This window comes from Rhinatrema bivittatum, chromosome 7 (assembly GCF_901001135.1).
Source record: "Rhinatrema bivittatum chromosome 7, aRhiBiv1.1, whole genome shotgun sequence".
NCBI classification, from domain to species: Eukaryota; Metazoa; Chordata; class Amphibia; order Gymnophiona; family Rhinatrematidae; genus Rhinatrema; species Rhinatrema bivittatum.
This window is the reverse complement of record NC_042621.1, coordinates 132,173,365-132,187,680: the sequence shown is the minus strand read 5'-3', so window position 1 is coordinate 132,187,680 and position 14,316 is coordinate 132,173,365. Positions and strand designations below refer to the sequence as shown.

Below are 14,316 nucleotides of genomic sequence, written 5' to 3'. Positions count from 1 at the left end.
CTCTGTCCCTTTGTAGATACGGTCTCCAGAACTGAACACAGTACTCCAGGTGAGGCCTCACCAAGGACCTGTACAAGAGGATAATCACTTCCCTTTTCTTACTCTATATTCCTCTCTCTATGCAGCCCAGCATTCTTCTGGCTTTAGCTATCGCCTTGTCACATAGTGTCTAATGATCCGAAGTCGTCGAAACAATCACCCCTAGGTCTCTCTCCTGCTCCGTGCACATCAGCCCTTCACTCCCTGAATAGGTGGCATAGACCTTCCTGCATGTCATAAAATGGCTGAGGTATAATTGGTTGGCCTATTTCAGAGCGTAGAAATGGTTTCAGTAGCTGTAAAGTTTTGTATAGATTCTGCACCATGTAAAATTGGTGCTGTTATTCTTGATGTCAACATGGCACTCTGGTAAGTTTTCTTGGCATACTCATCTACGATTTTATGCTCTTTAAAAGGTACACTAGAGCATGTAGTCTAGACTTCTTTTCACGTTTCATTGCTGACTCAACAACTGATTGTGAGGAAGTTGAACAATGCTGTTCATGGCCGATTTTTGTAGTCTGAATTTTAAATCTAACTTCCTGGAAACTGGAAGAATGGAGTGAGAGGACTCCCACACCTTGGACAAAACTGAATCCAGTAGTTTATGTGACTGTAGAGCTGTTGGTTCAGCTGGCACATCTAGAATTTTTAGTATTCCAAATACTTCCTCTCGAGGGTCAGGAATTCTATGGACCTCCACTCCTATAACATTATCCAGTTTGTCCACAAATTTTGAATAGGTGAGATCCTCCGGTGGAGAGGAATAGTCTGAAGGCTCTTCCAGTGGGTCAGAGGGAATTCCCATTGAATTGTCTGATGATCCAGTTGAGAGCCTTGGATGCAGACTAGAGAAGAGTGCTGAACTATATCCGGTTGTTCCTCTGGAACCAGAGATGGATGCTACTTAGGAGAAGGAGGAGTGATTGATGGATCTGCATCTCTCCCTGAACCTGGAAGTTGCAGAGGAGAAAATTTTGGATGCAACATTGAAAAAAGATATATTATTTTTAAATCATAGAAGAGATCTGGCCCATTGGCCTGTTGTGATTTAATGGCCTATGGAGTTTTAGCAGATTTTGAATGGTGCTGCTCCTCGAGGGGAATGGGAATGTCTACCCCGAAGATGCACCTTTGCGGATAAAATCTTTATAGGTGATTGTGGTTTCCAAGACGCTCACTCACGATCAGGAGGTCTAACCTTGGGTGAGAGCCCTTCCTGAAGTATGAGTTGCTGTTTCTATGAGTGGGTAGATAATCCCAAGCACACTGAGCGGTCCTCTGGCAATGAAGTCAACTGCGAACTAATCAATACCGGGAGAGGTGAGACCCAAGGAGGCTGAGATAGAATATCCTGGAAAGGATCTTGTATTGGAGACCTATGCTTACGTCGACTTGATTCAACTCTGCCAGTCGCCTTGATTTTTTGTGATGCATGCATTGATGAATGCTTTGTGTGCGTTGATACTGCACCCTGCTTAAGATGGCTAGTCTGTGTTGATGCGCAGTGCTTTGTGGGACGTGGCACAAGTTGCTCTGTTGATTTGTGCATCGAAGCTCATGTCGATATGTTTCTTTTCCGACACTCTTTCGGACATCTTCGATACATCTTGCACATTAGTCTGGTACTGATCTTTAGACAGCGCCGATCATTTCGGATCTGGAGTAGATTTTGGTTTCTTAGGTGCCGTAGCGACCTCAAACCCTGAAGGAATCAGGTGCTTCTTACCCCTTGGCTCCTCCAAAGAAGCCCTTCTGGCCACCTCATTCACAGACTATTTGTGCCCCGGGGATTAGTGGATGGAGAGTTTTGGTTAAGGTGCATAACTACCTGAGACCGACGAGGCACCTTCTCGCTCCTGGAGTCTGGTGATCTTTGCTGCTCTCTGCCTTTTTGCTGTGGGGAACATGCGGCCGCAATCTTTACATGTTGCCTGGTCATGATCTGAACCTAGGCAAATATAACAATAGCTATGGTTGTCAGTGATGGACATTGTGTGTCCGCACTGAAAATATTTAAAGCATGGTTTTTTGGGGCCAGATATTATAGCACTGAAAAGTGCTGTTTTGGGAATCGCTAACGCGATAGAGAAGAAAATAGAAAAGAACTAGAAGAAAACCCTGAAGAGATGCGCAGAGAAGAACACATGTCCGTGCCTAAGTGCAGGGAAAAAAACAAAACTGAAGAGATGGGTTTCGTGCAGGAAGTGCCACACAGACGCAGTAGTTCAAAACTAACTTGGACAAGAGAATATCCGTGAGAATGCAGTCAGTGATGTTACCCAAATAGCATGGCTAATTCAGCCTGCTTATCAATGGAAAATCAACATGAGAACATGCCATACTGGGTCAGACCAAGTGTCCATCAAGCCCAGCATCCTGTTTCCAACAGGGCTAATCCAGGCCATAAGAACCTGGCAAGTACCCAAAAACTAAGTCTATTCCATGTTACTGTTGCTAGTAATAGTAGTGGCTATTTTCTAAATCAACTTAATTAATAGCAAGTAATGGTCTTCTCCTCCAAGAACTTATCCAATCCTGTTTTAAACACAGCTACACTAACTGCACTAACCACATCCTCTGGCAACAAATTCCAGAGATTAATTGTGTGTCGAGTGAAAAAGAACTTTCTCCAATTACTTTTAAATGTGCCACATGCTAACTTCATGGAGTGTCCCCTAGTCCTTCTATTATCCAAAAGAGTAAATAACAGATTCACATTTACCCGTTCTAGACCTCTCATGATTTTAAACACCTCTATCATATCCCCCCCTCAGCCATCTCTTCTCCAAGCTGAAAAGTCCTAACTTCTTTAGTCCTTCCTCATAGGGGAGCTGTTCCATCCCCTTTATCATTTTGGTCGGCCTTCTCTGTACCTTCTCCATCGCAATTATATCTTTTTTGAGATGCGGCGACCAGAATTGTACACAATATTCAAGGTGCGGTCTCACCATGGAGCGATACAGCGGTATTATGACATTTTCCATTTTATTCACCATTACTTTTCTAATAATTCCCAACATTCTATTTGCTTTTTTGACTGCTGTAGCACACTGAATCGACGATTTCAATGTGTTATCCATTATGAATCCTAGATCTCTGTCTTGGGTGGTAGCTCCTATTATGGACCCTAATATTGTGTAGCTATAGCATGGGTTATTTTTCCCTATATGTATCACCTTGCACTTATCCACATTAAATTTCATCTGCCATTTCAATGCCCAATTTTCCAGTCTCACAAGGTCTTCCTGCAATTTATCACAATCTGCTTGTGATTTAACTACTCTGAATAATTTTGAATCTGCAAATTTATTACCTCACACGTAATATTCCTTTCCAGATCATTTATAAATATATTGAAAAATATGGGTCCCAATCCCCGAGGCACTCCACTGCCCACTCCCTTCCACTGAGAAAATTGTCCATTTAATCCTACTCTGTTTCCTGTCTTTTAGCCAGTTTGTAATCCACGAAAGGACATCGCCACCTATCCCATGACTTTTTACTTGTCCTAGAATAGAAGCCTCTCATGAGGAACTTTGTCAAATGTCTTCTGAAAATCCAAATACACTACATCTACCGGTTCACCTTTATCTACATGTTTATTAACTCCTTCAAAAAAGTGAGACAGATTTGTGAAGCAAGACTTGCCTTGGGTAAAGCCATGCTGACTTTGTTCCATTAAACCATGTCTTTCTATATATGTTCTGTGATTTTGATATTTAGAACACTTTCCACTATTTTTCCTGGCACTGAAGTCAGCCTAACTGGTCTGTAGTTTCCTGGATTGTCCCTGGAGCTCTTTTTAAATATTGGAGTTACATTAGCCACCTTCCAGTCTTCAGGTACAATTGATGATTTTAATGATAGGTTACACATTTTTACTAATAGGTCTGAAATTTCATTTTTTAGTTCCTTCAGAACCCTGGGGTGTTTACCATCTGGTCCAGGAGATTTACTATTCTTCAGTTTGTCAATCAGGCCTACCACATCTTCTAGGTTCACCATGATTTGGCTCAGTCCATCTGAATCATTACCCATGAAAACCTTTTCCAGAATGGGTATCTCCCCAACATCCTCTTCAGTAAACACCGAAGCAAAGAAATTGTTTAATCTTTCCGCAATGGCCTTATCTTCTCTAAGTGCTCCTTTAACCCCTAGATCATCTAACAGTCCTACTGACACTCTCACAGGCTTTCTGCTTTGGATATATTTACTGTGAGTTTTTGCCTCTATGGCCAACTTCTTTTCAAATTCTCTCTTAGCCTGTCTTATCAATGTTTTACATTTAACTTGCCAACGCTTATGCATTATCCTAATTTCTTCTGTTGAATCCTTCCAATTTTTGAATGAATGAAGATCTTTTGGCTAAAATAGCTTTTCTCTCCTCATCTTTTAACCATGCCGATAATTCGTTTTGCCTTTCTTCCACCTTTCTTAATGTGTGGAATACATCTGGACTGTGCTTCTAGGATGGTATTTTTTTTTTTAACAATGGCCACGCCTCTTGCACACTTTTTACCTTTGTAGCTACTCCTTTCAGTTTTTTTCTAACTATTTTTCTCATTTTATCAAAGTTTCCCTTTTGAAAATTTAGCACGAGAGCCGTGGATTTGCTTACAGTCCCCCTTCCAGTCATTAATTCAAATTTGATCATATTATCACTATTGTCAAGCGGCCCCACCACCGTTACCTCTCTCACCAAATCCCATGCTCTGTTGAGAATTAGATTGGAGAAATTACTTACCTGATAATTTCGTTTTCCTTAATGTAGACAGATGGACTCAGGACCAATGGGTATAGTGTACTCCTGATAGCAGTTGGAGACGGATCAGATTTCAATCTGACGTCAGCTCTAGTACATATACCCCTGCAGGAAGTGCAGCTCTTAAGTATTATCCTTGAAAAGCATTGTGGATATATGCATGACTGAATAATTTGAATAACTTGATTAACTTTATAACTTGGTTAACTTGATTAATTTGAACTGAATTGGCTATAGCTGGAGACCGCCAGTGCCCTCAACCGAGAAACGTCGACACCCGGTAGGATGGGTGTCCTAGATGGAGGAAAGTATGGCTTACCCTTGAATCACTCGCTCCCGGGGATGTCCCCCAAGAATTCCATGAGTAACGGTAGCCGTGGGTGGGATGCTGAGTCCATCTGTCTACACTAAGGAAAACGAAATTATCAGGTAAGTAATTTCTCCATTTCCGAGCGTGTAGCAGATGGACTCAGGAACAATGGGATGTATAAAAGCTACTCCAAAACCGGGTGGGAGGCTGCCCATGACCCACTTAGTACTGCCCTTGCAAATGCTGTGTCCTCCCAAGCCTGAACATCCAGGCGGTAAAACCTGGAGAAGATGTGGATGGAGGAACCGGGCGTTCGGGGCTTAAATTAGGAGGGGAAAGCGGCGGAGGAGGATCCCCTCCCCCCAGAGCTTGAGCATCATTGGCACCGGAGGAATTCAAAATGGCCACCTTTCCCACGCTTAGCGGGGACGGGGCAGGCCGAGGAAGAGAAGCAGAGTGAGTCCTGCCGGAGCCGCGCGTACGCAGCAGAGACTGTCTTCTGCCTGAAACAGGCAGGTCCGAAGGCCCTTCGCCCCCGGGGAGGCAACGAAAACAGAGGCTGTCGCGGGAAAGCCGCACTGCCTGTTCCCCACATGCCGAACACCTCTACCCCCACGGCATGACCGACGAAGCAAGAGAGAAGAAAAAAAAATCAGTAAGATCTCCTGTACCGGGTAATGATAAAAACAGGCCTTGCTTTTATGTTTATTAGTATTATGTATTTTTTTATTATTTTTTTTTGCCTCAGGGGAATGTACCTCCCTGGAATGTCACTGTAATTTAGCTCCCTTCAGAGGAATTAAGCGTCTCTGGAATCAGAGGGGAATGGGTCCGGCCCACCGGTAAATCCCCCCTACCTGGGCATCAACAAACTTCCTCCGGGTATCAAGGCTTGTGGGCACAGAGACCGTAGTTCTCATATATAATTAAAAAAAAATTTTTTTTTTTACTTACTAAAGGTTGATCTAGTCAATGATCATCAGGGATTAAGAACCCCTTTGCTCTATTAGAAAGAAATCACAGCTTTAGAGAGGATCAGGACCGCAGGGTATGTCTTCCTTCACCTGCTGGAGTCAGAGAAATACTGGAGAATTGCAGGTGGCACACTGGGTTATCATAGGGTGCCTTGAACTTTATTCTCTGACTCCACCTGCTGGAAGGGAGACACAACCCAGCAGCATGGACTGATCATGGTACGTACAGGGAAACAAACATTTCAAAGTTTGCTTTTTGTTTGTATTTTCATTCTGCTTTTTAATTGATAGGGATAAGTTAGAATTTTTTTTAGCTCAGGTGAGTTTTTAGTTACAGGCACTTGGACTACTTTTCTTATTATTGGAACTTCACTGTCGGGATGCCCTAATTCTAATGCATCATTAGTATCCTTTGAAGATACCTCCCTCCAAACCATGTGCTGCAGAGCGACTGTCGGCTTTCCCCTTTGTTCTAGTTTAAAAGATGCTCTCTCTCCTTTTTAAAGGTTAGAGCCAGCAGTCTGGTTCTACCTTGGGTAAGGTGGAGCCCATCCCTTTGGAAGAGACTCCCCTTCCCCAAAAAGTTCCCCAGTTCCTTACAAAGCTGAATCCCTCTTCCTTGCACCATCATCTCATCCATGCATTGAGACTCCGGAACTCTGCCTGCCTCTGGGGACCTGCATGTGGAACAGGGAGCATTTCAGAGAATGCTACCCTGGAGGTTCTGGATTTAAGCTTTCTACCCAAGAGCCTAAATTTGGATTCCAGAACCTCCCTCCCACATTTTCCTATGTCGTTGGTGCCCACATGTACCACGACAGCCGGCTCTTCCCCAGCACTGTCTAAAATCCTATCTAAGTGACGCGTGAGGTCTGCCACCTTCGCACCAGGTAGGCATGTTACCAGGTGATCCTCATGCCCACCGGCCACCTGGCTGTCTACATTCCTAATAATAGAATCACCAACTATGACGGCCGACCTAACCCTTCCCTCCTGGGCAGTAGGCCTTGGGAAGATATCCACAGTGCGAAAGGACAATACACCACCTGGAGAGCAGGTCCTTGCTACAGAATCCTTTCCTGCTGCACCAGGTTGATGCTCTCCGATCATGAGACCTTCTTCCTCCAAAGCAGCACCAGGGCTGCCAGTCTGAAGTTGGGACTTGGCTACTGTGTCCCTGAAGGTCTCTTCTATATACCTCTCTGTCTGCCTCAGCTCCTCCAGGTCTGGCACTCTAGCCTCCAGAGACCGGACTCGTTCTCTGAGAGACATGAGCTCTTTGCTTTGCATGTACATGTACAATTTCTCACAGGCGGTTAAAAAATCACATATGTGACACTCAATGCAAAAGACTGGGAAGCCCCCCTCTTGCTGCTGGACTGCTGCCTTCATCTCAAATTTGTGCAGTTCCTAGTTAAGTTTTATGTTGCTATGGGAGTAGGAATGTGTCTAATTAACATCCTTTAAATGAATTAGGAAACTCACTATATGTCTGGTAGTGGCCTACAGGGGAATGATCAAACTCAATAAGGCTGGGGTTTTTTTGTGTGAAAGTGGCACCTGCCTATAAATAAAGGATGAGCTAGGCATGGGTGGGTGAGGGGTGAGAGGGTTGGGAAATACAAATAGTAACTTCTGTTAGTCAGCCAGAGTGACTCACTGCTCTCTTGATTAAAAAATGTTGGTCCCTAATCATACCAAATCACACTACCTTAAACCTTTCCAAGGTGAGTAACTGAACTTTTCAACCTTTTTACTTAGGTATTCACTGCTCCTAGCTTATTTCAAGCTTCTGGCTAACTTTTTTTTTTTTTTTTTTAATATACAAAACACTAACTTCTATTTATTTGCTGCCTTACTGACTATTAAAAGTACAAACACACAAATACACTAAATAATATTCCCCAATAGTTAACTTCGCCCCAATACTTTTAAAAAAGAAAATTTCCCAAGCAAAAGCTTACTGATTCCTTTCAGCCACCAGCAAGGTGATCCTCTCCTCTCAGGGAGCAGCCAAGCTGGGAAAGTATAGGGTAGGGTAGGGGTGATCATATACGATAATCTCAGGGTAGAGAAACACTGACAAGCGGTAGCCAGACCTAGAAGAATGCTAGATTACAAGTTATTGGTCTGACCTCATCTGCAGTACTGTATCCAATTATGGAGGCTGAACCTCAAAGGATATGGAGGCTGAACCTCTGAAAGGATAAGGCGTACAGATGATCCAGAGAAGGGTCTGCACCAAAAGATTTATGAATTGAGGCATAAGGATCTACATATGTATACTCTAGATAAAAGGTGAGAAATAGAGAATATGATAGAGATATTCAAAAGTATAAACACACAAGCAGTAAACATTTTTCGGTGGAAAAAGTTCTAGAAGAAGAGGTCGTGATAGGAGGCTCAAAGGAGGTAGACAAAGAAAGAACAATACAAAAGATTTCTTCATGGATAGGTTGATAGTCTTGCAGGCCGATAAAGAAAGGTGCATTCAGCAGAACGCACCTTTCTACCTGCACTTCAACGCACATTTTCTGTACGCAAAACTTACTGCCGATACAGCAAGGAGTTCTGTATGCAGAAAACGAGAAATCCTAAATGGGAGTACTGCTAAGCACCCTCGCAATGAAATTCCATATAAATTAGTGCATTACGCAGTTCGCCCTGATTCAGAGAGAGACTGCTTTTGGCCAGCGCACCTTTCTTAGTGCTGGAAACTTAACCACTGGGTCAGAGCTGGAATTAAGTTTTGAAAGCTACTGCTTTTGCACTTAACATTGGTAAAATAAAATATGAAACAGTCCTCAGATAAGTACTAATTTATCCAGCTAAATGGCCAAATGCTAATTCTCTGCCATTTACCCATGTAAGTACTGATTTATCCTGCTATCTGGCAGCGATTAGCCACTACCACTTAGCTGGATAAGTCAGTACTTAATCTATCTGGCGCAGTTCACTGCTACTTAGCTGGACAAAATGCGCGTTATCTGTAAAATTATCTGGCTAAGTAGCAATGTGCTGCACTAGATAGCTGGTTAAGAACCGACTTATTTGGCTAAGTGGCAGTGGCTAACCACTGCCAGAAAGCTGGATAAATCAGTATTTATCCAGCTACGTGGCGGCGGCTACTGCCATCTTGATCTGCTTATTAGGGATGCCTCCCTCATTCCAGAGTTAAAATGTGTGTTTTGCCTGTGCCAAAACATACAATTATGTTTTGCCTGTGCCAAAACATACAATTATGTTTTGCCTGTGCCAAAACATACAATTATGTTTTGCCTGTGCCAAAACATACAATTATGTTTTGCCTGTGCCAAAACATACAATTATGTTTTGCCTGTGCCAAAACATACAATTATGTTTTGCCTGTGCCAAAACATACAATTAATGCATTTTTTTTTTAAAACTCCCGATGCATTTGCATAGCATTAGCTTACTGCATCAGGAATTTTTAAAAAGTAATTTTATCTGAGCGTTAAAAATGTGCACTGAAAATCAGCAGAGAGTTTAACTCTCAGATTATTGCATCAGCCTACAAGAGCAGGAGGTGATGGCGGCAAAAACTGCAATAGAATTCAAGGCAGCATGGGATGAGCAAAGATGATCCTTAGCTAAAAGAAGAGAAAGGCAAGACAGCGATTTAACTGTTACATAAGGTACTGAATATGAGTGTAAGACAAAGGAGGAAGAGAGCGTGAGAAAAAGAACAAACTATTCTGTACATTCCACCTGACCTCGCCATGGGTTAGAAATGATGCACTAGATCAAAACTTACCTTGCCATATGCGGTCTTAAAAGCTGCCTTTATTTTCTGTCGTTGGTCATTTGAACAATTGGCAACAACATCAATGATAGCTTGCTCATTCGTCCCTTCAAAACAAAAAGTATTATGGTTCACGTGACATGCAAAATTTCAGTGCTGAAACTAACTGGTACATAAAGAATGTTTTCTACCTCCTTCTGAATATCAGAAACGTATTTCTAAAGTGTCTCCTCAGAGGTGGCTACTTATAAAATTCCCAAGTCTTGTAAGCATATTAGGATCTTATTGTGATGAGGGCTCTATAGAAATCAAAATTTTTATTCTAATTCTTAATTATTTTACAAGCCTCTGTCCTATCTCACATCAGGATTTCTCGATATACATAACAGATTTCTAAATTAGTGAAAGAAGGCAGTAATGCAGTCAAGTGGCTCAAGAATAGAGCTGAGACTTCAGAGAGCTCCTGGGAATTGTGGGTTTAAATACCTGCTCTATCAATGATATAAGTCCTGGTTCAACTGACTGTGGCCTAGTCAATTTATATCTTTTCCTGCTACAAATTCTCCGAAATACTAGAAAAAAAAAAATCACTGTCTACATTAACATGGCTTTAAGTGAGTAAAATTAACAATAGCAACAGCATTATTCCTCCTCTCCTTCAGAGATTATCATGCAATGTGTAAGCAACAGCCTTGCCACCCACTTTAGAGGTGGCTGCATGTCCATTTCTGAGTCAACTATAAAGCTATAGTCTCGGAAGATCCCTTGCTGTCTAGTTAGTTGCTCAGAGGGTAACCAGCTCCCATGCAGTATTACTTGTATGAATACATCAAAGGATTATACATCTCAATTTTATTTTCTTCTTCTCTTAAGAAAAGATGCCTAATCTTATAAAACTTTTCCTATAAGAGCAACCCCTCCATCACACCTTCCCAATACCTATTTTACAACACAGCCTGTCAGCAATAGGAAAACCTAACAGATCATTCATACTACAACCCAAACGACAGGCGCTACACCGAAACCTTAAATCATTCGCCCCAATTTTGATAACACCCATCACCCAACTCTTAGGCCTCACTGTATTCTCACTTTCATTATTCAATGCACAATCTCTGTCCAAGAAATCAATAATCCTCAACGACTATCTCCTTGATACCAAACCAGATATATGTGCCATAACGGAAACATGGCTCAAACCCACGGACACAGCAATTACAAACCAACTTCCCACATCAAACTACGACATTTTCTCCATCCCCCGACTGAAAAAAAAGAGGAGGACGACTCCTATTTGCATCAAAAAAAGACCTCGGGTTCATCCAGCACCCATACATCTCAGACTCTAAACTAGAAATGGGTCTCTTCACCTCGGAACAACTACAAATCCTACTCGTCTACGCCCCTCCGGGCCTCCTTGAGACAGACCCCTCCCCCTTAGTAGAGGAAATCACAACCCTCATCAAACTGGACGCCCCAGCAATTATCCTAGGAGATTTTAATCTGCATGTGGACAACCCTACCCTATCATCCAGCTGTGAATCCTTTCTCTCAGCCCTGGGGTTCAAACAAATAGTTAGCAAACCCACACACAAAGCAGGCCACACGCTGGATCTTATCTTCATTAACCCAGGCATCAAACATTCTTCACGCCTCAAAAGCAAGAAGGTCCCTTGGTCTGATCACTCACTTATCTCAACCTCATTCTCATTGAAAAAATCCTCCACCTCCATAGGGCCCTCACCATCTTTCCCATACAGAAGATCCTGCTCTACAGAAGACCTCAGCTCCCACCTAGCCTCTCAACTTCCATCCATTGATCTCTCAAACCCGAACACAGCTCTCCGCTCCTGGAAAGCCATCACAGACTCCATAGCCAACAAGCTTTGTCCGCTTACAACCAAAAAATCACTCCCAAACGGCTCCAAAAGACAACCATGGTTCACGGAAGAACTAAGAAAGCTAAAACAAAATCTAAGACAGAAAGAGAGCGACTGGCGCAAATCCCCAAGCACCAATACACGATCCATCTACAAAGCCACCCTCCATCAATACAAGTCAACTACCTCTAAATCCAAAAGGGACTACTATGCATCCAAGATTCACCACTTAATCTTCGACGCAAAAGCCCTCTTCGCCTATGTCTCCAATCTCACCCAAATCAACCCACAGGAGATTCCCAACAACCTAGCACAATCCAAAGCTGAAGAACTTGCTCTTCATTTTCACAAAGTCAACAGCCTTCTAACTCATCTGCCTTCTAATCCCACCGACCCTGCTCTTTACCAGTCTCTTCAACAGTCATCCCTCAACAACAATGGTCTAGAAACACTTGAACCCATCTCTATCTTAGAGATACAAACTCTTATAAGAAGAATGAAACCTTCCTCCCATCCTTTAGATACTATCCCCACCAAACTGCTCCTGGCCATCCCTGACTCCATCGCTAAAACATTGTCGGACATCATAAACTGCTCACTCTCCCAAGGACTTTATCCTGACGACCTCAAATTGGCCTCTATCAAACCTCTACTTAAGAAACCCAATTTGGATCCTAAAGACCCCAACAACTTCCGTCCTATCGCCAATCTCCCATTCATAGCCAAGATTCTAGAAAAAGTTGTCAATACTCAACTCTCCGAATACATTGAAGAAAACAAAATCCTATTCCAATCACAATACGGATTTCGCAAATCACTGAACACAGAATCCCTCCTCATCTCCATGTCGGACTTCATATTAATGGGCCTTGACAAAGGTCAATCCTTCCTCTTAATTCTGCTGGACCTATCAGCCGCCTTTGATACGGTCAATCATTCCATTCTCACTTCCATTCTGGCTTCTATAGGTATCTCAGGCACTGCACTCTCATGGTTTAAATCTTTTCTATCCAACAGAGGCTTCAAGGTTAAGATACAGAACAAAGAATCTTCAAGAATGGACGCATCCATAGGAGTCCCTCAGGGCTCCTCACTGTCACCTACACTCTTTAACATTTATCTTTTACCAATCTGCCAACTCCTCTCCAACCTTAACCTCAAACATTTCCTCTACGCCGACGACATCCAGATCGTGATACCCATTAAAGAATCTTACACAAAAACACTGGTTCACTGGGAAAATTGTCTCTTCGAAATTAAACATCTCCTGTCTAACCTAAACCTAGTTTTAAACTCCTCTAAAACAGAACTGCTACTCATCTCCCCAGATAACTTTTCCATCTCTAATCCTCCAACTATCCCAACTACTACACAGGTGAGAGATCTAGGAGTATTAATTGATAACCGGATGAACCTCAAAGCATCCATCAACAGAACCACCAAGGACTGTTTCCACAAACTCCAAGTTCTAAAAAGAATTAGACCACTCTTCCACACTCAGGATTTCAGAACCATTCTACAAGCTATCATTTTTTCTAAGATCGATTACTGTAACTCTATCCTTCTGGGCCTTCCTTCCTCCTACACTAAACCCCTTCAGATGTTACAAAACGCTGCGGCAAGATTACTGACAAATTCCAGAAGGAGGGACCATATATCTCCAATCCTAAAAGATCTCCACTGGTTGCCTGTTCACTTTAGAATCCTCTACAAATCTCTTTCCATAATATACAAAACCATCCATCAACACACCCCACTCGACTTACAAGTCCCATTCCAAATTTATAACTCCTCCAGACCAACAAGAGACGCACTCAGAGGATCTCTTCAAGTGCCCCCAGCCAAAACTACCAGACACATTACCTTGAGAGATCGGGCCTTTTCAACAGCCGGCCCCCTTCTGTGGAACTCCATCCCACCGGACCTAAGACAGGAGCCCAGCCTCCCAACCTTCAGGAAGAGACTTAAGACCTGGCTATTTAAAAAAGCGTTCCCGGACACCGATTAATTCTATTCAGCCAGATCTACCACTTCCACATGTAAAAATGTTATTACTAATGTAAATACCTATACCTAATTCTCTCCCTTTTCTTCTCTTCTCCCAGTTCTATTACCTTGTTATTTGTAACTGCTTCCTTCTACACTAATAGGTTATTCAACTGTTCATTGTACACCCCTGTTATATGTAAACCGGCATGATGTGTTTGCAACATGAATGCCGGTATATAAAAATTTTAAATAAATAAATAAATAAATATTAAATTTTATGGCCCTTCATTCCTCTTTTTCTATAACCCTGGCATCTTTCCCCTGTGGTGTGAGGCCCAGAACTGTATCCCCAATTCTAGGGGTGCCTTATCAGAGGTCACAAGGAAAACTCAAGCAGACAGGCAGATCATAAAGTGCAAAAAAAAATAAAATGTCTTCCTAGCAGTCTTTCAAAACAATAATACAGAAATTGCATAACTTCAGCAATTTGCAAAGAAGGGTCTGAAAAGGAACAAAGCATTTGTAGCCCTAGAAAAACAGCATTATAAGGAACAAAATCCACATCTCCTTACGCTTTTTCCTTGCTCTCTGATTTA

At 42.4% G+C, this 14,316-nt stretch overlaps 1 protein-coding gene across 1 annotated transcript in view; it reads right to left on the bottom strand.

Annotated features, from left to right (window-relative positions):
- The window catches only part of ANXA7 (annexin A7), a 169,930-nt gene that overhangs the window by 71,328 nt on the left and 84,286 nt on the right, over positions 1 to 14,316 (bottom strand). The window contains exon 7 of the mRNA XM_029609149.1: positions 9,864 to 9,958. Within this exon, the coding sequence (XP_029465009.1) occupies positions 9,864 to 9,958 (95 nt within the window). The remainder of the gene's footprint in view (positions 1 to 9,863; positions 9,959 to 14,316) is intronic.